Raw genomic sequence first — 26,378 nt, 5'->3', positions numbered from 1 at the left:
ATTCTGTGTCACTTGCTGATTCATTGGGCAGTGAATCAACATTACAAAACTACAGATAAACAGTTTACAAGTATGCATTTAGTTCTTTAAAGAAACAAGGTCAGTAGAATTAAAATACAAAAAAAGTAAAACAAAACCTTGTGATCTGACCTATATTGCAGAAATACGGGTGCCTGAAGAACCATAAAGAGGAACTAAACTCAAAAGTCCCCAGAAACAAAAAAATACACTTACCTTCAATCCCACAGGGCAGATGATCGGTGCGGAGGTTTCTTCTATCAGGTCCCGTGTCGTCCAGGCATCCGTCTTCGTGCCAGAGCTTTGGGCACCGCCATCTTCGCCTCTTCTTTCTACGTCACCCAACCCAGGTGCGGGATCGGGTGACGTAGATGGGAAAATAACTTGACGATCTCACTGCTTATGCGTGGGATCTACAATTTTTTTTTCCTTTGGACGCAAGGGCTCCTTCTGTGCATGCCTGAGATGCCAAGGCATGGGCAGAAGGAGCTCCCAAGAGCGTGACGAAGGAATCCCAGGAGGCTTTGTGCTCTCATTCACATGGGTGTTGCACTTTAACCCCCCTGGATTCAATACAAAATAGCTGTATTGAATCGAATACAAAGTAATCGTTATAATTTATATATATATATATATATATATATTTTTATTATACATGCTACTGTACAGTACAGATTTTTTTTTTTTATTATTTAAAGTTTATTAATAAATTTTGGCCATATTTCGGTGAGTTATGCCTAAGAATTATAGGCCTACAATGTAAAATAAGTTTCCATGCAAAACAATGTAATGCTTTTTGCATTTAAAAAAAAAAAAAAAAAAAAAAAAAAAAAAATCGGATAGATTTGGAATGCCAGGTGGGGTTGTCTACCCTTTTATGTAAAGTGAAAATTCTGAGTTTAGGTACGCTTTAGGCCCAGCACATTTACAGGACTGTCGGATCCTTGATCCCCCTGCTGTACTCTGTGGTACAATCTGCCTATATCCAATAGTAACTCAGGAGAGCCATTGGAGGCAATGAGAGGTGCTGGTATAGGAAACTAAGAATTCTTTGCATGAAAAAAAAGGTTTTTCATTTTTATTCTAGTGACAATGTTTCTTTAAAGGAGTTATGGGGTATGCCATGGTTTTCCCCCCAAACAAACAAGTTTACCATGCAGATACTAGTTAGAGGGGGACCTACAAACAAGTGGCACACTGATCTTGTTAGTTGCAACTCTGGAACCACCCCAGCCTGCCTTATCACACATACATTGCTTTTAATTTTTTTTTCTAAATTCATTCATATGTAGAAAACGGAATGCTTTGAGGTAAAATCTTGTTAATGCATACAGTGCAAGTAAATCAAATATAACATTGTCCACAAATAGTACCTGACCTGCTCATTCCAAATGTAACAGTTTAAAAGTTCATGATCACAGTTTACACATTTTCATACATACAAATGTTCATAGGAGCAGCAAAAATACAAAAAATAATTGATAAAGTACCTTTAGGCATCATTCTCTCATAATGCATGATCAAGAACTAAAAAGCAAATGAATAATTTTTGGTAAATGACAAATTTTTGTATTAAAGTCCAAATTCAATGTCCTACCATGGTCCAATGCAGTGAACTACCCAGTAAATAACCCAACACTCTGACAAATATTATAACAGGTTATATTAATACAGGTTTACATGTGACATCCTGTTTCAAGTTTGTTGGGTCATATTCACTAGTAGGAAAAGTAGCTCAGGGAGCACTAGTTCTACAGTTTGTTTACCCTACAAAGAATACATCTTGTATTTGAGTATAATATGGTAGTGTGCAAAACAACAAACAAAAAACACAGTAGAACTTACTAAACATTGTTATTTTGCTTATCCTGCAGCTAACGAACCATAACCCAAGTGCATAAAATCTACTTGTATACAAACACCCATCAAGAAAGTAAATACATTAGTTAGCTGGACTGGGACTTTTTAGTATTTAGTAGTTAGCAATTCAAGTCCACAGCTAGAGAAACAGGCAGGTCAGTAGCAAACATCGTTTCCCAAAACATGACAAGTTACTATAGCCCTCTCTACCTAGATTTTCTATAGCCATCAGTGGACCCATAAGGTTTGGCAGGGCCTGGTGTCCCAAAGTTTAAAAGTGGCATATATTTTTACTTCCTTCCAGCAGTTGGATGATCAGGCAATGTATTTGTAAAAAAGTTAGTTTTGGATGTACCCTTGACAGTAATATACAATTTTAGATTTCTGCCATCGGAGGTTTAATAGTGGATTACATATTGCTTTATCAGCTGTCATTTAGCCATGTAGAATAAAAATGAATAAAAAAAAAAAAAAAAAAAAACACTTTAAAACCTAGCTACTAAAGTAAAAATATTTGAAGAATGAAAGGTTATCTAAAATGAAAAATTTAGACAATTTTTAAAATTTAAAGACATGTAAATATATATATATATATATATATATATATATATAAACTTTCCTAGTTTTGGGTAGTATATGGAATGGTTCAACCAACAGAAAGGTATGGGACACAGTGGGCACCAGAAAAGGCTGTATTCATATCGCTCTATCGTTATGATGAAAACTAAACATTTTGGGGTTCCCATCAGCTTCTGTTGGTTCATACAAGTTTAATATCTGCAACCGATATGTTTTTTCCTAAGCCCCCAAAATTTGAGTGCGGCTTCATTAAAAGGCTCTGTACAGTGCTTTCATTTCCAACTTCTGACTGGATCACTGTCTTTTCCACAAGTCTGCACAAAATGTGATGGCTACTTTCAGCCATTCTTGGCTGGTCATTTATTGCAGTAAGCCATTTTTCTTTGGTTAAATTTTGGCCATTGAAATGCAATGTGATCATCATCAATGTGAGAATAACTGTTAAATCATAGAAAGGCACATAACAATGATTTGGCAATGAATTTTGATTAACTAGCTGCCTTGTTTAGGACTTTCCATGAAGATGGCTATTTCTCATAAAGGGGAGGTTTAGGTTAAAGTGCAGGTTCACCTTAACTTACCATATAAAACACTTCATTTAGATACTTGATGAATACATAGAATACATAGTACAACTATGTTTAGCTGCTTATGTGTTTCTTTAGTCATAGGGATAAGGAATGGGGGGGGGGGAAACAAAACAAAAAACACTTGAGGTTGATGTGAGCTAATCCTTACATTTTTATGCATGACTAGCAGAACAACCATATTCATGGGATTGTAGCAGCCACGTTGTACACATGTGTGGGAACTCCATGTGTTTAGATCAACTATGGCAGCTAGCAAGGGTGAGAAAGCCCTTGCATAACGAAATTGTAGTTAAAAGGGAAGATGATAGCTAAATGAAGAACATAAAGCAAAGCAAAAGGTGAACTTGTACTTCAATAATCTGTAAACCAGTTTCTGTTAACAATGCTAATGCTTCCCAACAGTAACATAGTAAAAAAAGACATACATTATCGACCTTCTCTTTTTCAATATAAAAAAATGTTTTGGTTGGAATTTGGATTACAGAATATGTAGTTTAAATAAAAGTAAACTAGGTTTGCTTTAGACATTTGTTCCAAATGATATCCTCTCTGAATCAGAGCCTTCAGGGTCTTCCTCAGTCTGAGAGTAATCCCCAAAATTAGAGGGAAAACTGCTTACCCCCACTCCGAGGCCAGACAAACTAAGCACTGCTTCTGCTTCAGCCATGAGAGAAGTTAAAGTTTCCAGTTGTGATCTCCTCTGACAAATCTGGGCCAGAAGTCGACCGTGATGTCGCATCCGTACCAACTCCCTGTCCTTTTCCATATTAGCTGCATATAGTCTTTCAATTACTTCTTCAGAATATGCTAGCCTCTTCTGAAGTTCTGCCAACTGCCTGTCAAATGTGAAGCACAACATCAGTAATGTATAATATATACAGCTAAACAACACAAAACATATAACATTCAATCACATGCTTTGGAATGATAAATGACTGGCCAACCAAACCAGATCTGAAGTCTTCATGAAGGCTAGAAATCTGTGTAAAGAACTTTTAATTAAAGGCACCACAAATACCAAGTGCACCAAAACCAAATCCGGTGTGCAGTATTAATCTGAATAATCTGCATTTGTACAGTCTCAAATGATGAGTGCAGTCGCAAATAAAAAAAAAAAAAAAAAAAAAAAAAAAAAGCTTTAAACTTATTTTGGTTAACTGTCACACGGATGACTAAAGCTGCGTACACACTTCCAATTTTTGTCGTTGGAAAGGATCTTTCACGATCCTTTCCAACGACAAGGGAGTGCACGATGCATGAACGGTGCTGTACGTAACAGCACCATTCATGCTCTATGGAGAGGGGAGGGGGAGAGCGACGGAGCGGCACCCTGCTGCGCGCTCTCCCCTTCCCTTTCATTAGGATCGGCTGTCGTCCATCGTCCGTGGATCCGGCAGGTCGGTCGTCCGGACGATGGACGACACCGACACGACACCGACTGTACACACGGCAGATTTTCGCCCGATGCCGATTATCGAGCGATAAAAATCTGACGTGTGTACGTAGCTTAACATTTAGCTCATGTTTATGGTCAACGCAATGACTGCAGAGTGGCTGGGTCCTGTGGCTGGGAAACTAGCACAAATCATAATTCCGCCCCCATGCTCGACGGTTGGTATCAGATACCAATATGTGGTCATGGCTCTGTACATTATGGCCAAAGATTTCCACTTTGGTGTAACCTTTGTCAAAAGGATATTATTCCAGAAGTCTTATGGTTTGTTCAGATACAACTTTACAAACAAGCCATACTTGTTCTGTCTTTGGAAACTGTCTTCAATGTGTTCCACATGTGTGTAATCTTTCTCGGTGTAGAATAATGGACTTCAAAATTGTTTAGAAATGTCCTTTTAACCTTTCTCAGATTGAAAAGCACCAACAAAGTACCTTCTCTAAAGTAACTGATATATCCTAGCAGCATAAATCTAACCTCACCACTATAAAATATTGGTTACTATATAAAGTACTGAATTGATTCAATACATATTTCAATGAACTGAGCTGTATACATGGATTTGGAAGCTATTGTCTTACCTACAGAACAGGTCCACTATTTAAAAGGTAAAGTCTACACGTATCAATAATTAGGACCAAAACATGGGGATTATTACTGCCAATGGGGGACACTAATAAATTGCAATTTATTGAGACCATACAAACCAACATTTTTTTCTAGTGTTAGATGGATTTTTAAAGATTCCAGGTGACAAATGAGGAGAAATCTCATGACAATTATGTATTGCAGTCATTCATAGATGGTCGCTCAAAGATCTGTCAGTATGGATATATATGAATGACATCCAGTGCTCAACCCAGAAATGTTTTTTAAGCCGGGTGGGAAGAATTTGTAGGTGGGTGGCAGCCCCTGTATTGTGACCAAACTCTTCAGTAACCACCCAAAAACAGCCGGGTGGGTGCTGAAAAGTGCCGGGTGGTGCACCCAGCTAAAAGGGCCTGGGGAGAACCCTGGACATCTGTACACGTCAGATTCTCACTCAGGACAAGCCGACCATTTATCATCTGACGTGAGTCCATAGCCAAAGACCTGTGTCTACCTTAAAGTGTTTTTTTCTTATGGAGGATTTGATATGCAACAGCATACCTCATAAATACGTGTTTCAGATTGGTTTGCAGCCAGTCTGTGCAGCATATTGATGCATTTCTTTGTAAATGTTTGGTACATTTCCTTGCAGACTCTCGGTGGCCAGTACAGCCACCCCAAAGTGTACACCCATGGCCTGGTCTAGATCTTCTCAAGCCACTTGGCGAGAGTTTAAGTACCATACACATCATGATCACAGTGCAAAGAATCATGGGACATGTAGTCCTATTGCATTAGATAAAAAAAGTTTTTGATAGAAAAGTTTACTTTAGGGTCTCCTGCCAAAAACGCCTTCTTTACACAAGATAAGATGGCAAGAGTAAGAGCTGGGCGCAGGAATAACCCAACTCAGTAGCGTCAAGTGAAAGCACAGACCTGTTATCATTTAGGTGGGCAAAATTAATTATGGCGATTAACCATAAAATTCATTTTTGCCCACAAAAATTACCACACTACCCACCCCCCCAAACCCCCCCCCCCCCCGATTCCCCCCCCAAAAAAAGAAAAAAAAATACACTAAAAAGTGGTAGTCCAGATTCTGCTTTACCAGTTTGTCGATGGTCCTAAACTAGATGGCACTCATCCTTAGAGTTAAGCATCAGATTTTCTTTATTCCTTTCATGCCAATCAGAACAGACTGAACCTTCCCTGAATGTCTAAGTTTTAGGGAAAATGCGATTCCATGGCTTCATGTGACAGTAATGGGCCTTTCACATTCTGGTCCATGACTTACTCAGACTTTCCTGTCATTTTTAGAAGGCTGAAGATATCAGAAAAGAAACTATATGCATCCATGGAAGTCTGAATTAAAGTAAGCCTGTTGCTTGACCTTTCTTGGTTGGGCATAAGAACTTCTTCTGCATCTATCTCAAAGCCCATCTCTTTAGCATGGGCCGGGCTAGACCCTCTCTACACCATTTCCTTTTGATAATACTCATTAAGCAGTAAAGCAAATTACATTCTGTAGACAGGGGCTGTCACAAGAAGATCCCCTTTTGCAGAGCAGCTGATAGCCAGCACAAAGTGCAAGGATGCGTTCTAAAGATCAGGCGATCTGATCCAAGATGTTACATGGCACAAAGGATGCAGGAAGAAGTGTTCTTGTGCCAGTCATTAGGAACCTTTCTGTGCCATTCTGCCATGTGGATCTTCTTGTTACAGTATTTGCCTGGTTGGCAAATGGTAAATGTTTGCCTGGTTGGTTGCCTGGTAAATGTTACTAAGGGCAGTAACTTACAGATAAGCTACCAAGCAGCTAAAAGAGGATGAATTAGGATGGGGGGGGTTCATTTTGAAGCATTTATTACTATTTATTTATCAACCATACTGGGGCTGTCCAACTCCAGTCCCTAAAGACCTACAGAATTTTCATTAAACCAGGTCATTTTCTGACTGTGTAAAGCACATTTTATTAAATCTACTGCTTTCTGTTGAAGAAAAACTAAAAGTGTGTGCAGATCTTGACCCCAAAAAAATATAAAAATTTACCACTTACATTTAATCCCACAGATCAGTCTGTCCTTTGGGAGGTTTCTTCCATCGGGTTCCGCGTTGGCCAGGTATCCGTCTTTGGCCCGGCGCAGAGGGAGCACCACGCGTGGCCATCTTTTACGCTCCACTTCCACGTTCTTCTTACTATGCCACCTGATGTCGCACCGCACAGGCGCGAGAACGGGTGATGTAGTTTGGTGTAAAACTTGCCGATCTCACTGCGCATGTGTGAGATCAGTAATTTTTTTCCTATTGATGAAAGGGCTCCTTCTGCACATGTCAGAGATGTTCGGGCATGCGCAGAAGGAGCAACCAAGAGCCTCCTGGGATGCATAATGTAGGTATCCCAGGAGGCTCTGCACTCCCATTCATTCTTGATTGCTTAGGCGATCAAGAATAAGGAGGTGGCGTTGCATTAAAAAAAAAAAAAAATAAAAAAAAAAAAAAAAACACTACCAAACAAAATGTTTAAATAAAAGGGTTGACTACCCTTCTATGTAAAGTAAAAATTTAGATTTTAGGTATGCTTTAAGAACAGAAGTTAGAAAGCCTTATTCTACACATTGGAAGAGAAGTGACACTGGATTCTCTCCATGTAGTCACTAAATGGTTATCATAAGAAAGGTAACTTACCCATCTTTTTCTTCCACAACACGGTTTATTACTCTTTGGCAGTGCTCGTCTTTACGGATAAGGTTCTCTGCCTGTTCCTTTATTATTCCTTCAAGATCTGAAACTCGTTGGTGTAATAATGCCAGATGAGCATTGGCTTCTTTGATTTGGGTTGTGTTTATAGAGGACATGGAAGCTACCTTGAGACCTTCAACAAGTCTTTTCAGGAAGAAGAGATGAACGAGTTAGCTTAGTGTCGTAGTGATATATATGTACACTCTGAATAATGAGATCATTCAGTTCCCAGCTGTTTATTCCAGGTCTTTGAAGGGTTAAATCACAGCATTTGCTTGTATAGAATTGCAGAGTCTAGTCCCTGAAAAAGAACACACACACACATGAATGTGTCCTATTCCAAGCAGGTATATACAACAGGTAAAGGTTCATACATACCCAGTGAGAAGATGAAGGGATGAAGCTGGTCTAAGCAGTGTAATGACATCAGAGAAGCAGGTCAGTTCACGTACTGAAGAAAGTTCCTTGAGCAGTCCTGCATGAGAAGTCTGGGATGAAATGAACATTCACAGGGAAAGGTCTACATGCAGTGTGCACAGGTAAAGCTGCCTACCTGAGCCCTTTCCAGCGGAAGCCCAGCTGTCAATTCACAAAGTAAACAAGACGAAAACTTGGAATTCACTTTCCCCAGCTGTCCATGCAGGAAGCGTCCTTGTGCAGAGCGCTGATTGGCTGATCAGCAGGGAGGCGTGATCAGGCTGCTCATTGGTTTAGCTGCTGCTGAGCCAGCTTGTTATAAGCTAAGGAATAGGGCTGATTAACTCTATCGTGTCCGGTCTGACGGCTGCTTTCCATCTAACATTTGGTGATCAGCTGCCATTTATTTACAATTATTTTATTACTGTATGTTATCACTTTATTATAGTTGTATTCATAGTTCATGCAAGCAGAAATAAAACATAAATTATTTTGTCTTTGTATTTGGTTTTGATATTACTGGAATATTATCATTGGTATTAATAATCTTATTATTATTAATAAACAGGATTTATATAAAGCGCCAACATATTACGCAGCTCTGTACATAAATAGGGATAGCAAATGACAGGGATAAAGACAGTGACACAAGAGAACCCGGGTAGAAGAGCTTACTATCTAGCGTACCTTTTATTTAAAAAAAAGCATTGGTTTTTATTATCTTTTTTTATAGCAAAAACTTTTTCATCAGCCAACCTGTACTGATAGAATCATACAGCATGCATACCTCCCAACTATAAGCAACACGGACGAGAGATGTTTTTTAGCTTTAAGTATGTTGGCAGATTTGACACTCCCCACTCCCTTTTCACAACATAAGATAAAAATTATATATATATATATATATATATATATATATATAAATATAAAATGATTGGTTAAAAGTGCTTAAAAAAAACTTTTTCTATATTAGATATTTAAAATAAAAAAAAAGAATGGTTTCTTTAGATCAGCGTTTCTCAAGCAGGATTCCCTTGTACCTCCCAGGTCAGTTTAACAGACACCAAAGATAATTTTTTGCTATTTGTAAGGGTGACATTCTTCCCACTGGCCAGCAATGTAAGAGGAATTCTTCCCACTGACCACCACACTAATGTACCTGACTTTTGGACATAGTAATTATAGTAGGGGTTACTAAAGTTATTTTTAGGGGTTCCCCATGTTAAAAAAAAGTCAGAAACACTGGCTTTGATTATGACTTTGATGGTTATGCTATGCAAAATGTAGTGCAACTGGCTTTTTGGGATCCAACTCCTTGTCCTGTCATTAAGGACAATCTCCATTCTACACAGTAGTATCCATTGTTGTCACTTTAAGGTCTTTTTTGGTTTGTCAGGTTGTTATGGCTGTCTGTGTTCCCATTAGTAAGATTCACCCCTATGTTTTCAATAGTTTTTGGCTTAGACTGTTCTAGCTACCAATAAAAAAAAAGGCCAAAATGTTGGAGAAAACAAAAGCACAAGAAATCATTGTCTATTATGCATTTGGTTTTCATTACCTGCCGCTGTTAATGTAATGCTTTACCTTATTGTCCCCATGAATCATGTCATAGCCCAAATGTTCTCCCTCTTTAGGTAAGCACTCCCTCTGAATTGGCAATGCTATACATACACCATTTCCACAGAGAACATCAGGAGTGGTGCTGCAGACTGTAAGTACTTCAAAGTATATAGAGTAGAAGCATTATTATTTTTTAAATTTTTAATTACCTTTCACAATATTGGTTGTTTGAAAAAAGTATTCAAGTAACTATACTCTGCCTCACTCTAAACCTAATAAGGCCTTATACATTGAAGTGTCCCTATATATGTGAAACCTGAAGCTAAAATAATTTACCTGTAATTGACTTATTTGTGTGCAAGGTATACCTAAAGTGTTTTATTCTAATATTTGACTATTTATTCTGCAGTGAGCTTCTTGGTCAGTATTCTTTATTCCTCAATAGAGGGCAGGGTCGTTCTGTAGTTTGTGCCTATATAGGATGACGCAGACAGATATTACTAGGGAGACAGGATATATTTAACATCTTTACAGCTGCATCCTTAGTAAGCGAAGTGCCTATTGCTGAAGACTTAAGAAATTATCAGCTGTCAGAGAATAAAGGTAAGAATCATGAGGCATGTCCTTCTTTCCTTTATAAAAAATATATTTATTAAATACTTTTCTAACAAAAATTCACTTATAACAGCAACTTTTTTTTATTATTAGACATTTAAATAATGTATATGTTTATATATAGACAAGGCCTATTAATTTTAGCTTGGATAGAGTGGGAAAGGATTTGAACACCTCTCATAATTTACTGTCATTGCAAGTCTCCATTGGAGAAATTAATTTTCCTGTCCCAAAAACAGGAAATGAGGAACAAATCTCTCAAAGAGAAACACGGACAGGAGTATACATGCATTTCTTGAGAGGATTAAGGGAATTCTAGAACCCTTGTTGAACTTTTATTGCTCTCTATTTCCCTGTTACAGATCTTTTTATTGGAGAAACAAAACTTGTCAGAAATTTAATTCTTAAAAACTAGAAAAAGTAAAAGTTTTGGGTAAAGATACACTTACATTCATTTTGATGCTTTACAGTTATAAGCAGTCCAGGTTAAATAAATATTCACATAATGCAGTACTAAGAGATACATAATAAACATAGCAAGCCTTTTAATTTATTTTCATCTGCAAAGATGTATACATTCCTTGAAAGGGGTGTTGATTTCTGCAGCACATTTGAACAGGAAAACATTTGATTTGTATTTAAATTGAGCCTAGAGAATAAAGATTGCATATTTGAACAGATGATACATAAAATGTACATGGCATATTCATTCTTCAATTAAAAGTTAACTAAAATATAGATGTTAATAGGCACATCTATAAATTTATCACCAACAAATTAGAATCTAGTGTTCTAGATGAGTAGAACCTCCTTAGAGAATATGCAGATATAACCTGCCTTATTTTATTGTTGAGGGTATGGTGCCCTCTTTGATGCATGTAGTTTCATCATGCCAGAAGAGCTTTCTAGGGCCCCAGGTTGCGTATGTCTACACATCCAGCAAAGGATTAGGAAAGATTGCCATATTCTTAAATGAATCACACTGACTACAAGATGTGATAAAGAACAGAAATAGTTTCATAGTGTGTTGAGTAAGTTGCATTGGTTGTTATCAATTGTACCCAAATTGCATTGGAGGCATTTCCTTTGTTCCCCAAAAAAAAAAAACATTGAGGCAAGATTAAAGTTTGCTATATAACATATCGTGCCGTGGGCTGATCATGTTTACTACAGGGAGTATTTCAGAAGAACCTTCTTCCCAAATGTAAAGCATTGTGGTGAATATTATATAGTTTTCATTGCTTTGCTGCTTTGGAGTCTGGACAGGCTACAGCCATCAAGTTAATCATAAATTCCATGTTACAGTATATCAATGGTAGGACACCAGTTTCTGAGGTCAGTGGTGTACTTTCTTTCAGCAAATGGCACATTTCCATTTGTTTTATTGAAGTATATTATTAGTAGCTGGTTCAAATATGTTGAAAGTTCAATCATTTACAATGTACTTGACTATTAAGCACACTTAGTGTGGAAGCCATGGGTTAATGCTAATAATTACTTTTTTTACTAAACCTTAAGACCTATACTTGACCATAACCAGGGGTGTAGGCGTTAAAAAAGAAGAGGGGGCATGGCACGTTCCCCATCACACCCCTGCCTATGTGCCACTCAAGCACTTCCCCCAGAAACTTCCCCCAGAGTGACATCATGATACCAGAACCTGCCCACTTAGAGACATTCAGGGACACAACCCGCCCACTGCCCTTAACCTGCAATTCCATACGGGAGACATGGTCTGCGGCTCTGGCCAGTGCACACACCCCCCCCCTCCCCCGCGCCCAGTGCAAGTGGGGTTCTTCTCCTGATTCAGTGGGGTGGGGGGTGGGGGTTGGCGGACTGACTAGAGCTGTGGACCACCTAAGAATTCTTTGCAAAATAAGAGTGGGCATGTGTGCCTATTCTAGGAAAAAGTGAGGGCACAGCATTCACACATTGCCCACCCCACTAAACTCCTAACTTACCATGTGTCCCTATAAGGTTTTCTCTAAATTGTGGATAAAACAAATAACAGAGAACTTAGTAAAGTCAGCTTTGAAGACAGTATTTGTACCCTTTATTATTTGATCTTTTGGGCAGGGTCCTCTCCTCCCTCCTGTGTCATTGGGCCAGGTTTTCTGGATCACCCAGATTCACTAATGAAAGTGTATCTTCTCCAGCCTTGGAGAGCCTTAAAAAAATCAGGCTGTGTAATATATTGCCATTTATAAATACATAATAACTGATATTAATAATAATAATTTACGCTAGCTGTCTGAAAATGTTCACAATTAAAAATGGTTGACATCAGGCTCTTGCATTACATCTCTTGCAAGCGAACCGTCAATCAGGTTTAATTTTAATCAACTAATCATGTGACTTCTGAGGGCTGTTGGCTGTATCCTAGCTCACTAAGAGGTTTCACTTATGCATACAAGACATTTCATTTTCTTATTGGTGAATCTTTTGGTAATCCTTGTACACTTTTTTTCACCATGACCAAGGTGTATTTTGTGTAGATCAGGGAAATATAAATGTATTACTGGTTTGTGCCATTATCGAATGTGGAAAATGGAAATTAAATAAATTTTTAAAGGTTAGCATTATAAGACCAAAAAAAGGAAAAAGGTATTATTTGGTAACAGTGGATTACCCATTTGCCTTATTAAAAAAAGTAATGGCTCCACAAGTTAAAATCTAAAAACAATTGTAGTAAAGTACTTTTAGTGAATTAAAAATTGTCTACTCTGGGGTAAATTAATATATATATAAATAATGATGGTATATGTAAACTCAACGTACATACAATCCCTCAAGAATTAAAATTGCTATTTAAAGGATCTAAACCCTATATTCCTAGTGAAAACCTACACACACACACATAAACTCGGGAACTGATGCAAGAAGGAAAAACCTATCAACAACGGTGACTAGCAACAAAAAACCAACAAACGTTAATAAGCTGAGTCATTCCATCTGCCTTACTATATTCTACTTATCCCAGGAAAGACCTGGGAGTTCCTGGACCCAGAGAATAATAGAAAACCTTCAATACCCCATTTTTCATATGCTTCATATTTCTCAATAGTAAGGTTTAAAAATATAAAAAAGGTGCATTCTAGTGTTGAAACACAATGAATAATTAAATTATACTTCATATTCTTCCAATGTATATTTGCATGACCAAATACAAACAGTAAGATTAGATTCTGCTGTGTTATCCCTTTGCAAACAAACATTGCAACTAATTTCTCTTGACAATATAGCATCCATAATTGGTCCCAGTGTGGCAGTTCAACTAACATTCAACGTCACTTAATGAATGAGTAGTGATTTTGTGTTAGGTAGTGTATTGCCATGGTTTTATTAGATGGTTGTTACTTATTGCTATATTTAACCTTATTTATTCCTATTATTGTGATTAACTTGTATTTACATAGTGGCCACATAATACGCAGCGCTTTACAAGGTCTATAGCCATGTCCCCAACTGTGCCTTAAAGAGGCATACAATATAAAATATCATAGTCATATGTATGTCATTACACAATTTTAAGCCAATTTTTGAGGGAAAGTCAATATTCTTAACTGCATGTTTTTGGGATGTGTAACCTACGCATACAAGAATGGGAAGTAGTAGTATTGTTTGCAATGGAAACCATTTCTATTTTTTATTATTATTATTATTATTAATATTAAGCACGATTTATATAGCATCAACATATTACGCAGCGCTGTACATTAAATATTTTTTAGCATTGTTTTGGAAATACTGGCATTTCACTGTTTGCTATAGATAATACCCCTATACTTATTTCTTTGCATTAAGTATATAAATCTATGTTTAATAATAACTCATTATATGTATCTTATTTCAAAAGTTTTATTGTTTTTTCCTGGAGAGATGAACAGAAATAATGGGAATGTGGGGGGTATAAATCAAACGGTACATCAAGATAAGCTTTTACATTAAACAAATAACACATAAAGAACTTAACATTGCATTACAATTGTGGACACGTTAATTGTGCTTACTCCTTAGTATCACCAACACGTGTACAATATTCTTCTGATATAACATCCTAGTTTTACATCAACTGTTCAGGTAAGACAGAATCTCTTAAAATTTAATTTTGTGTTCCATAACAAGGTATCCTTAATTCCTTCCCAGATCATTACTAACCATAACATGAAGGGAGGTATGGGGGAGGGGGCATTACATGTATTTTTAAAGTGTATTTAAACTTTGACTTCAGCCTCTTTTAGCCCACAGCACTCAGACTAGGGTGGTAGTTGTGCTCAGCACTAGCAATTTATTAGGTTACCTTCATGTCCATAGGGTAAAAAGGAACATACTTATCAGGAGACAAGGGTGTAGTGAACAGTAGGATCAACTTCATCATTCTGCTATTGCTTTTCAATTTCCAATCACAGGTTGGAACCACGTTGTCATACTACCTGTACGTTTTTGTGAGACCCTCCGAGGAGCCAGCCCATGGCATCATATAGGCATTTTTCCTGTTGTACTGTCAGCGCCCACTCTTGGTGATTCCCTGACAGAGATGGCTGGGGTGTGTGGGTAGGCATGCACGCATGGACACAGCCCAGGGAGGAAGGGCACCTTAAAGGACCAAAGGCTATTTTATCCTTAGCAGTGGTTTACTATAATTGTAATCACACTATTTACATGTTTAAACCCATTTCACTTTTAGAAAAAAATGGCTGCTATATCCCAGTTGGAGCAAGAAATGATGACTAAGGCACGGCGTCAGATTCCACAATGCCAGGACCCTGTGGAGAAGCTAAGACTTCAGTGCCTTGCTAGAGGAGCATCTGGAATTAAAGGCTTGGGAAGGTAAACTAAGAACTTTTTTTTGCAATAATTTTCACAAATAATATGTGAAATTTCCTAAAAATTTTTTTCTGTTGACATTTTCTACAAATTTCTAATTGGGTATTTCTTAAAAACAAAGATGCATTTTATTGTTACTGCCTTACAAATTATAATCAGCAGAGTAAGGGTTAATATGATGGCCTGATTTAGTCCTTACATTTTTCCTGATGTTCCTCTTGATCTCCTTTATCACATGACCAAACGTCTTTCTAAGTTGACATGAAAACCTTAGTATTCAACTGGTAAATGACTGAGCCTAAGTAAGAGGCTCTAGTATAGGCCATGGGTAAACTGTGGCCCACGGGCCGTATACGGCCCAGTAGGGATGTTTCTCCAGCCCTGGTTGGTGCCACCCCGAGTAGGGTCAGAAGGACCCCGCTGGGGGGGAGCACCGGCCAGAGCCGCGGAACACGTCCCCTGGATCTGAGTCTGCGATGGGAGAGTAGGCGGGCTGTGTTCCTGCAAACAACCGGCCCACTCCCCCATGGGAGGCTCAGATCTGTGATGGGAGAGTGGGCGGGGTTATGCCATCATGACGTCACGTTCAGTGGCATTATGATGGCATAATGCCACCCACTCTCCCATCGCCCCGGCCCTCTATTAAACTTTTTTCAGATTGTGGCCCCTGAGTCAAAAAGTTTGCCCACCCCTGCTCTAGTATGTTACTGTTAAATAGGGGACAGTTGGACTGGAGGTCCACCGTCTATACAGGGCAGAATATAGGCCATATCAAGTTCTCATGAAAGCAATTACTTACAGAAATCTTAAATTGCTGTATGTGTCATCTCTAAAATTAGATCCCTTTTTCAGTTAAAAGAGAGGGCTTCAGACTACTCTATTAGAAAATCATAAAAACTAATCTAAAGATGATTATTTGAACGTGAATACATTTTCCGGTATGCACTTGGATGTGTTTATGGCCAAGTTGAAACAATATTGTGAGGTGCGAAGTGCATGAGGTTAAATTATTATCCCAGTAAATATTTCAAACAAAAATAACTATATTAAAATATCAAAGGTAAAAAGGGGTAATTAGACCGATTCCGAATCACCAGCTTACAATAAAATTAATATGAGATTGTGGCTTATTGAAAGTTCAGGTGCAACTCCATCTCAAATCGTTTTTGTTTGTTTACAATGACAGAGAAAGTCTATATCAATATATTATTTTTATTTTTATCAGAGGAAACTCCATCTCCAAACTTTGTCACTGAAATATATTTTCCCATTGAAAGATTTCCCATTTAATTTGTCACAGCGACAATTGTACAATTTCAGATTCTCTTCAATATTTACCTAAAATTTGTGCTTATTAGAACAGAAAATGGGAGTGATTAATAATAATGGGGACACAGACTTAAAATCTGCCTAAGACTTAAAAGATCCTAAACCTGCCACACTCTACCCAAGACTTTCCACCTTGTAATTATTATTACACAGTATTTATATAGCGCTGACATATTACACAGTACTGTACAAAGTCTATAGTCATAGGACTAGCTGTCCCTCAAAGGAGTTCACAATCTAATGTCCCCACCATAGTCATACGTATTTATAGCAGTCTAAGCTAATTAACCTAACTGCATGTTTTTGGAATGTGGGAGGAAACAGGAGTATCCAGAGGAAACCCACACAAACACAGGGAGAAACTGCAAACTCCATGCAGATAGTTTCCCAGCTGAGATCTGAACTTTGAACCTAGCACTGCAAAGGCCAGAATGCTAACCTCTGAGTCACTGTGCTGCCTTCCAATATGCCTTTTTTGAACTGGCATTTCACAATGTTATGGATTTTAAACTAACCTTGGTTCATAAATGCATCCAGATTTGCTCTGTTTTCTAAAAAAAAATATTTTCCTTTATGACAAACAGTATTGCATTTCCAGGTATTACATAAGCTTATAGAAAAGATTCATAGTTACTTTTATGATAGATAGTTCACTGGTAACTTCTTCCGCACCTTTGGCTGTAAAGGCCCTTTATAGAAAAACACATCAAATTTTATTGTCTAATATTCCATAGGGCTTTTCGAATAATGGATGATAACTATAGTAACTCTTTGGACTTAGAGGAATTCGCCAAAGGACTCCAAAACTATGGACTTTCCCTACAGCCAGAAGAAGTGCAAGACATTTTTCAGAGATTTGACAGAAATGGAAATGGAACCATCAACTTTGATGAGTTCTTGAACACAATCAGGGTAAGAGTTTTTGGTTTGAAGTGTTTTGACTACATCGTCTTTATTTACTATATTCAGCACAAAATGATGATTTATTTTCTTTTAGTAATGAAATATTTGATATTTTCAACTGTAGCCAAAAAGTAGCAAGTTCAAGAAAAAGTTGCCTGGGATAGTCTAAAATATGATTAGATCTAATAGCCTTACATCAGAGTGCACAAACAGCTGAAAAAGTCAAAGGAAGGACTGCAAACATAATAAAAAAAATTTAACCAAAATGGAGAAGCCATGTGTGCCATGTGCTGTCTTATAGTGTAATAATTTAGCATTATAAAAGATAAAAATAATGTGTTTTTTTTCCATCTTCACAGCCTCTTATGTCCAATGCTCGTAAACAAGTTATATTGGAAGCCTTTCATAAAATGGATAAAACAGGTGATGGGGTTATAACTGTTGAAGACCTGAAAGGTGTTTACAACCCTAAATGTCATCAGAAATATCGAAATGGAGAATGGAATGAGAGGCAAGTGTTCCAACATTTCCTGGAAAACTTTGATTCACCCAACAACAAGGACGGCCAAGTAAGTGTCACAGCATTATACAAATATTACATTGAAAGTACAAACATTTGTTTAAGAGTAACTGCTTCCTTTAACCACCTGAGCGTTACACTGATGTCTAGATTTCTGTACCAAAAGCGTTACAGGTTTTCATGAAATTTTTTTTTTAAATTGTAGACCTGTAACTTACAGAAATATGTCCGAATAGGGGTCTAGTAGATATAATGAATATAAAAAATGTTTAAAACACACAATCATGTAAAAAAAAAAAAATTACTTTTAATAAAATTAAAGGAAAAACACAAAAATCGGCTTAAACAAGAATACATAAATAAATGAAAAATACTGAAAATGCGATAATTTGGTATACTGTATAGTGATATATTTTTCTAAAACACCTCCCTAGTGTCCGTCACATACCTATAGACAAAACCACATAAATATATTTTTTATTATTTTTATTGGATTGGATACAGGACTTTGTATTCAATCCAATACTGATAATGCGATAATTCGGTATAATGTACAGTAATATTTTTTTCTAAAACACCTCCCTAGTGTCCGTCACATACCTATAGACAAAACCACATAAATATATTTTGTATTGGATTGGATACAGGACTTTGTATTCAATCCAATACAAAATGAGAACAAAATTCAAACTCTCATTATGTATTGAATTGAATACAAACTCCTGTATCCAATCCAATTCAAAATACATACTTTGTATTTATTTTTAATTATTTTGTATTGGATTGGATACAGGACTTTGTATTCAATCCAATACAAAATGAATGAATGAGTTTGAATTTCCCGCACACGCGTCGACGTCATCACGCAACGCACAAGAAGCCGGTCGGCTTTTTTTTTCTCCGCCAGCTGGCTTCTTGTGTTAGAAGCACCCGACGCTGGACGGAGAACGACGTGGGACGATCAGCGGGACCAGGTAAGAAGCTGGCCGGCATCTTGTGGTCCGCCGGCCGGGCGGCCGAACACAGGATGCCGGCCGGCGGAACACAGGATGGATGAGCACAGCGGGACCAGGTAAGTGGGATTTTATTATAGACGAAAAAGTATGGGGTTAGCGATAGTTGCAAAAAATGTTTGCACGAAAAAGTACGGGGTTAGCGGTTGGGAGGTTAAAATAGTTTGAATTTACTTTTCAAAAGCACGATTTACACTTGGCTAAATACGACTAGAGTGACTTTGACTTGGTTTTGCCAGTTGATTAGGCTACCTAAAATAACAAAAAGGCGCATGCAGTATTTTTAACCATGTAACATACTGCTAGATTTGTTGGGCTGCCATTTGGAACAATTGGCACTGCAGAATATCAACATATATATCGTACGTAGGTGCACAGTCTTGATACCAACATGCAATGCCACCATCTCCTCAGATCTTGCTTAGTTGCAACAAAATAAAATATACTCACAAACAAGTAAAAGGAGTCATCACTGGTATGCTATATTTTATAAGTATACACGTCGTAGGTTGCTGAGCCTCGAATACTTTTGCTCCTCACACTCCTGCCAAATCCTGCCAGAGCTGCTGCAAACTGTTTAGGCTAGTACCTTACTTCTTCTGTTCAAAGTAAATCCAATTTATCACTACAGAGAGATTGTATATTGTATGCCCTAACAATATATAGCTTCTTCATAAGCTCTCCAAGACTGGAGAGGATATACTGTCAGCAAACCTGAAATGGATTATCTAAATAAAATTAAAAAAAAGTTTTCAAGACTTGACCTGAGTTCAGTACTGGACCAGTGAAATACTGCACCCAGGTTCTCCCTTGATAGTCTTCCTGAGCTTTAATAAATCAGGCCAAATGAATCCAAAAATTAAAAAAAAAATTCCTGGTGTCTAAACATGGTGGCATGTGGTAGTAGCTCCACCCTGTACTACCTACTCATATCATAATTTACAACTATAAAACCGATTATTATTACTAGAAGATAAGCAGGGTGGAATAAAGTATAATACTATGTTTAGGAACCAACACAACAAAATTACAGTGGGTATTACATTTTTTAGTAGCAAACAAGTGGTAAACTGGACACCTCTGGGCTATTTTGGTGCTTAACTCTTTTTAAAGAAACAGCCTATTATTGGGTCTTGATCAATGTTGTCACTTGTCCTGTACATAGATATAAATCTACTGCCAAATGTAAACTGACATTTTGGCCCTGGACAGGTTTTTATTATTATCCTTCATTTCCTTACTTTTAATTACTGAGTAAAGTAAGACATAAAAATAAACCGCTACAACTTTTGGAGTGTCTATAACCTTTTTAGCATTTGCTTTGTTTCATTTCTTTCAGGTGACAGTGGAAGAATTCTTGAATTATTACAGCGGTGTCAGCGCTTCTATAGACAGTGATGCTTATTTTGTTGTAATGATGAAAAATGAATGGAAAATTTAGAATTGCAATTCATATAGGCACATAGATTAACTTCTAGATAAAATGGGATTGGTTTACTTTGCAAGGTGAAAATTTATCAGTCGTAGTGAGCGAGGTAAAGCTGTGCCAACTTCAATCATTCAATTATATGTGAACATAAGTACTATTTTCTTTTTTTCCTTACAATAAAAATCCACTTTGCACAGTGAACATGCTCTAATCCTTTAGCAAATTAAGCCAGCCCAGTATGTATTCTTAAATTCAAAAGGTAGTTGATACTAGTTTGGAGAATAAAACTGTAGCCTAAACAGTTAATTTTTTTCAAATGATTGTATTGATACCATGTAATAGAATGAAACAACAGCAAACAATATTAAAATTATATTATCAGAAATTACTATTTTTGGTTTTGTGTATGGAAGTGTGCCTGGATTTCCTAACCCACCTTTTACAACACTCTTTGTGTATTAGGCCTGCTTAAAAAAGATAGGGAACACTGCTTGTCCTGACGAAAATGTTGTGCGGAAAACTACTTTTATTTAATTATTAGCTCTGCCAAATCACAACAGAGATCAAACGCTTCAGAGGCAGTGGGGACCCTTTATCTATTCAACAGGGAAATGTCCCGCTCTAAAGCTAGGTACACACTTGCAATAATTATCATTAGAAAACGAACGACTAACGATTATGAATGATTGTTTTGAACGATCGTATTGTGCATAATTCTGTACATGTTGTAACAATACGATTGTTCAAATATAACTCAACATAAGTGTACACACGTTAGATACGATCATTTGAACGATGCAGGAAGAGACATGTAAAGGAGAAAATATACTGCAGAAAGACACAGGATCACTGAACGACCGTACACACAATAGCTAGTGAGCGATCGTCCCCCAATCAGATCTGCCGGGACGGTCGTTCGTTTCCAGAGACAATCCTCCCTCTTCGGCGTCATTGGTCAGTCGTTGTGCACTTTTTTTGTTAACGATTATCGGATGATCGGTCGTTCGTTTCCAACGATATTTATTGCAAGTGTGTACGCAGCTTAAGGGGACACCATAAGGACAAGAGAAGATAAAGATTACTATCTAGGCACTGCTATGCATACTGAAAGGATCTTCGTCCTCCTTCCTACCCAGATGGCTGCTGGTTGTGCCCCACAAAAGCTTCTCCAGGGAAAACTGTCTGTAAATTGTCCCTGGTGGAAGCAACCAAAGACAGAGAAACAGACAGCCAACATATTGCATCGTTTTCCAAGACACTTTCAAGGTTTTAGCTAGATGTGAGAGAAAGTCATGATCATACACCAGTTACTATCATCAAGGAGTCTGATGGGTCAGGCACAGACAGAAGTGGACCTCTAGCTCAGAGGGAAATAACTTCTTGGTCAAGCCAAATGTGAAAGCTGCCAGGGAGGTCCTGTTCTGGGGGAAAGAAATTTCTGTGGAAAATTGGACAAAGTGGAGGGAAAGAACCATAAAGCTTTGCTTTATCCATTAAACGAAGAGAAAACAAAATTTTGCCTTGATCAGATGGAGTACATTGGTTGATGTGCTTACGAAGGCATGACATACTACCTCTAAACGATGTAATCTCTGTTAAGGACATCTTCCACAGACACAATGACATCTTGACCTAAAGAAAATATATATTCTGGCCAGAGCAGCCTGTAGTCCTATTGTGGTGGTATTCTCGAATCTCCAGTGTCCAAGGGGAATCAGGGCTGCTTAAGATGGACAGCACCACAACAGTGGCATATGTAAGCAAACCTTAATGCAAGAGGTCGAGCCAATCTTAAAATGGGACCAGGTCAACCGGCTAAATATATCAGAAACATTTGTTGTAGGTCACTTCAACTTTCAGGTGCATTATTTATCTAGACATCAGCTGGACAACAACAGATGGGAGCTAGTCCTGACCATGTTTTATGAGATGAGTATTGTGGGTGATGTTCCAAAGGTAGATCATCTTGCCTCTCCAAACCATCTTCAACGCTTCCTAAAGAGTTGCCTTTGTTCACAACTGACAGGGGTCTAAGTGTTGTGGATAACAAACCTTAACCTACCCACCCCAACATAATATTACAGGTACCAGGTTACCACCCATTCCCCTCCCATCTCTGCCTGAGGGTTGAACATTTGGTGGCAAAGCAGTGATGGTTGTTCAAACAAGGTGATAAACAGTTTCTCTAGAAAGCCTAACACAAACCACATGTATGGCAGAATATGCCTCAATATGCGTGTTCATAACCTTATGATGAGAAAGAATGTACTGGGTTTTTTTACAGAAAGTTTTGGATCTGGGATTAAGTTACAGCTCACTAAAAGTTAAGGTGTCTGCAATTTCAGCCTTTTCCAAGCACATAACAGTGGAACAGTTCTTCAAGCAGTGATAATAATTAGACTACTAAGGAAGCAGATTGTCCCAATTGGTCAATAGTATTGGATTTTCTGGTCTGACTTTAATCATGAACTGCCCTTACTCTCTTTGGCAATGTACACACAAGCAATGGTTGAATTTGTGTACCGCACTCATCGTACATCATCTAAACGACCGTCCTGGCAGATCCACAGGCGATGGACGACGAACGATTTCAATGCAAGTGAAGGGGGGAAAAAAGAGCGCAGCGGGGTGCCACTCAATCATTCTTCCCCTCCCCTCCCCATAGAACAGAACGGTGCTGTATGTACAGCACTCGTTCATGCATCGTGCAGTCGTTGGAAAGGATCGTGAAAGGTAATTATTGCAGGTGTGTACATAGCCTTATGCAAAATTTTCTTTGTTGCTTTTACCTTGGCTAGGAAGGTATTCAAAATATCAGTTAGGAGTAAAAAAAATCTTTCTTGTCCATTCCAGATTGGGTGTTTCCAATACCCATGTTGAGGTTTACTCCAGAGTATCTTTAGCCTGTATCCAGGTGATATCCAGTTGGATTTACCCACCTACTTTGACTAGGATGGAATGCAGGTGAATCTTTAATGGGTGGGAATGACCCTCAAAACATACAGTGAGAAGATAGCAGCTTTTAGATCTTTACAACAGCTGTTCATATTCCCAGTGAGGAAAAATAAGAGAAAATGAGTACCAAGTTGACGCATCGCTTCATGATGATTGACACAAAATCTCTGCACATAGGCCAAAGAGCTTACAGTGCCCAGAGGAAATAGTGGATCACTCTACAAGATGTCTATCTGCCACTAAGGTGGCTACCTGCAAAATATTTCCTGTAATGATGTGTAAAGCAGCTTTGTGGTCACATGTTCATGACACAAATAAATGACATCAGCAGCTCAAAAACAACTGAATTCAGCTAGTAAGGTCTTTTCTGTAGCCTCCAAACCCAATTATATTGTGCAGCATCCCTCCTGTGCACTATAATTATTTCCTACTAGTATACAGGACGTGAAGTCAACAGGCAAATAATTGTTGCCAAATGCTTTACATAGTTTTCCTTTCCCAACTTTATGCATGGTAGCACACAGTAACCCAGGCTTTTAGTAGAAACAGAACTAGTTAAGGAACAGCCAACAGGAAGAAGCAGTTAACATTTTAAGGGCTATAGCTGAAGTCTACATACAGTGGGAATTGGACCTGCCAGAACTCTATTTAGAAATAATTTCCTCCTGTGCTATCCTCCCACCTTACAGATTGGATGCAGGTTAAGAGAAGCACAGGAGATAAGCAGCAGGTGCATGAATACAGCATGGGAACAGGTAAATAATAAACAGACTGGGGTTTATCATAGGGTGAAAGGGGCCTGTTGGTAAGGATCTGTCACTGTAGTTAAATAAAGCCTGTCATTGAGGATTTATCAGTTCAAGTGTGCTGGTCATTGGAATAGCTTAAATTATGGACTAGTTCGACATTTGTCTGGTACTAGTCTTGGGAAATCGTAAGCTTCTTCTCAGGAGACTATTTATTGCTATGAGCAGATTTACCAGGAAAAAACAAAGAAAATAACATGAGTGGGACAAATAAAATATAATGAGATCATAGACTTGCTATAGGCTACTGTAAATTTCATTTAGCTGAGTGTAAAGCTTTATGCACCTGTACATTTTCTGTATTCTTAATCTTTACTGTGGCAAAGACTGAACCGGTAGCCTCCTGGGCTTCAGTTACATATCCTAGGGGGCTGTGGGCTGATCAAAAAAAGTGTCAATTTCTCTACACATGGTATGCTGAGATCAGGAATTCACAGAATTAGCTAAACTGAAATGTAAAAAAAAAGTGCTTATTTCACACTACAGCAGGCTACACTTTAAAATGGAACTCCAGGCAGCTATGCAATTATGCAGGTGACAAGAGTTGAAAAAAAAAGCTACTTCAAGGAAAAGGACTTGATGGATTCTATCCATGTGTTGCTGTTCCTTTCTGGTAATGTCCAAATAAATAAAGAAAGTTGGACCTATTTTAATTGTAGAGAAAAGTTAGATTACCCAACTGGCTTTGCTTTGTGGAAAGTTTGTATAAATCTCAGGACTGGCACTCACTGTTAATTCATGATTGACCTGCCCCTGTAGAGAATGCAATAGATTACACTTTCAACAGTCCTTGCACTGGCATGAGAGTACTCACTCAAATGAAACTCAAATATTCCACCATAAACTTTACTGCAATTTGCAAAGGCTAAAAATAAGGATCTCTTAATGTCTGTCCTTTGTAAACTACAATCAAAGAGCTTCATTCAATATTTATTTTGTAATACTCTAAAATCTCATGACTTGCAAATACAAAAAAAATTTTTGTCTGGTAAAAAGCTTTCAAATGTATTTCATTGGTGTATTTAACAGTTTACCTGAAATTTATCTTTACCATATCAGATTTACACTGTTTCATTTTTTTTGGAGAATATGTTTAAATGTGGTGCACGTATATACAACTAAACTCAGCTCTTCTAGACTTTACCCACAATTCCTGTGAAAAGCAAATCACAGAAAGGCAAAATGCTACTTAGCTATGCTAACCAGATTAGAATTATCAGAAAACATTTAATATTTCCTTGGATACCTCAAAAAAATAAATTTGTTCTTTCACTCCCCACCAAAAATAATTAAAGTATTTCTAAAATGATATAGTAAAGCTATTTAGGGTAGAGCTACATGGGTGCTTTTTAGTATCTCATCATCATTCTACTAAAAGCAATAGCAATTATTAACAGATAAACTTGCTCCCAAAGCTGAAGGTTTCTCAAATATCAGGTAGTAGTGATGCTACTTGTGTATCCAACACCAAAGGGTAGATTTTTTTTTCAATTTAGTTACTACGAAATTATTAACTGTGCCATTTTAAAACCACTCATGTAGCTTTGATTTGAAGAGAACCTAATCTACTCTCGTTAAAATAAGCATATATAGCCTTAGATTTAGTAGTTTTAGGTTCATGTTGTCAAACTGCGCAACTGCAAGGTCCTGGACACACCGCAAACTGCTCCTAAGCAGTTGGCAACAAGATTAGCAGGCGGTTGTAATCGTGGTGCTATGGACAAGAATCAGGTCAGAGAGGAGTTGGGGGAGGCAACTCATCACTGAAGCATCATCGCATGCAATGCATCTGTTCAAAAAAAAAAAAAAAAAAAAAAAAAAAAAGGCTAAGGCTACTTACACACGTGCAATAATTGTTGTTGGAAAGGATCTTTCATGATACTTTCCAAAGACAAACAACTGAACGATGCATGAACAGGTGCTGTACATACAGCACCATTCTGCTCTATGGAGAGGGAGGAGGGGAAAACGACAGAGCGGCACCCCGCTCCGCTCTCTTTTTCACTTTCATTATGATCATTCGTTGCCCATCATCCGTGGATCCGTCAGGACAGTCATTTAGACTACGAGCACTGTTCACACGCAAGATTCTCGGCCGAGATCAGCCCTTAGCCGATTATTGGACAAGAACCATTGCACGTGTGTACCTAGCCTAAAATCCAAGTAACTGTGTGTGA

At 37.9% G+C, this 26,378-nt stretch overlaps 2 protein-coding genes across 4 annotated transcripts; one reads left to right on the top strand and one right to left on the bottom strand.

Annotated features, from left to right (window-relative positions):
* Window positions 1–2,478: 2,478 nt before the first annotated feature.
* On the bottom strand, window positions 2,479–8,467 carry VMAC (vimentin type intermediate filament associated coiled-coil protein). Its single transcript, XM_072405197.1, has 4 exons — window positions 8,381–8,467; window positions 8,206–8,302; window positions 7,774–8,128; window positions 2,479–3,883 (listed from the first exon to the last, which is right to left on the bottom strand). The coding sequence occupies exons 3-4, from the start codon at window positions 7,941–7,943 to the stop codon at window positions 3,568–3,570; spliced, it is 486 nt and encodes a 161-aa protein (XP_072261298.1). The 5' UTR covers window positions 7,944–8,128; window positions 8,206–8,302; window positions 8,381–8,467; the 3' UTR covers window positions 2,479–3,567.
* Window positions 8,468–10,349: 1,882 nt separating this feature from the next.
* CAPS (calcyphosine) lies at window positions 10,350–20,819 on the top strand. 3 transcript variants are annotated; one of them, XM_072405196.1, is made up of 5 exons: window positions 10,350–10,407; window positions 15,107–15,249; window positions 17,310–17,487; window positions 17,838–18,047; window positions 20,351–20,819. In XM_072405196.1, exons 2-5 carry the CDS (start codon window positions 15,113–15,115, stop codon window positions 20,450–20,452), a joined length of 627 nt encoding a protein of 208 aa, XP_072261297.1. In that variant the 5' UTR covers window positions 10,350–10,407; window positions 15,107–15,112; the 3' UTR covers window positions 20,453–20,819. The 3 variants fall into 3 exon arrangements, with proteins under 3 accessions (XP_072261297.1, XP_072261295.1, XP_072261296.1); XM_072405194.1 differs by lacking the exon at window positions 20,351–20,819 and having other exon boundaries at window positions 17,838–18,766; XM_072405195.1 differs by lacking the exons at window positions 10,350–10,407; window positions 20,351–20,819 and having other exon boundaries at window positions 14,936–15,249; window positions 17,838–18,766.
* The last annotated feature ends 5,559 nt before the right edge of the window (window positions 20,820–26,378 follow it).

The sequence above is a fragment of the Pyxicephalus adspersus genome, chromosome 3 (genome assembly GCF_032062135.1).
Source record: "Pyxicephalus adspersus chromosome 3, UCB_Pads_2.0, whole genome shotgun sequence".
Classification (NCBI taxonomy): domain Eukaryota; kingdom Metazoa; phylum Chordata; class Amphibia; order Anura; family Pyxicephalidae; genus Pyxicephalus; species Pyxicephalus adspersus.
Note: the sequence above shows the minus strand (reverse complement) of the source record. Positions and strands in the feature narration are given on the sequence as shown.

Coding starts and splice junctions, on each gene's coding strand:
- VMAC (XM_072405197.1), bottom strand. CDS start 7,943: ATGTCCTCTATAAACACAACCCAAATCAAAGAAGCCAATGCTCATCTG. Junction 3,884..7,773: donor GTTGTGGAAGAAAAAGATGG/GTAAGTTACCTT, acceptor CACATTTGACAG/GCAGTTGGCAGAACTTCAGA.
- CAPS (XM_072405194.1), top strand. CDS start 15,113: ATGGCTGCTATATCCCAGTTGGAGCAAGAAATGATGACTAAGGCACGG. Junction 15,250..17,309: donor GGAATTAAAGGCTTGGGAAG/GTAAACTAAGAA, acceptor AATATTCCATAG/GGCTTTTCGAATAATGGATG. Junction 17,488..17,837: donor AGTTCTTGAACACAATCAGG/GTAAGAGTTTTT, acceptor CCATCTTCACAG/CCTCTTATGTCCAATGCTCG.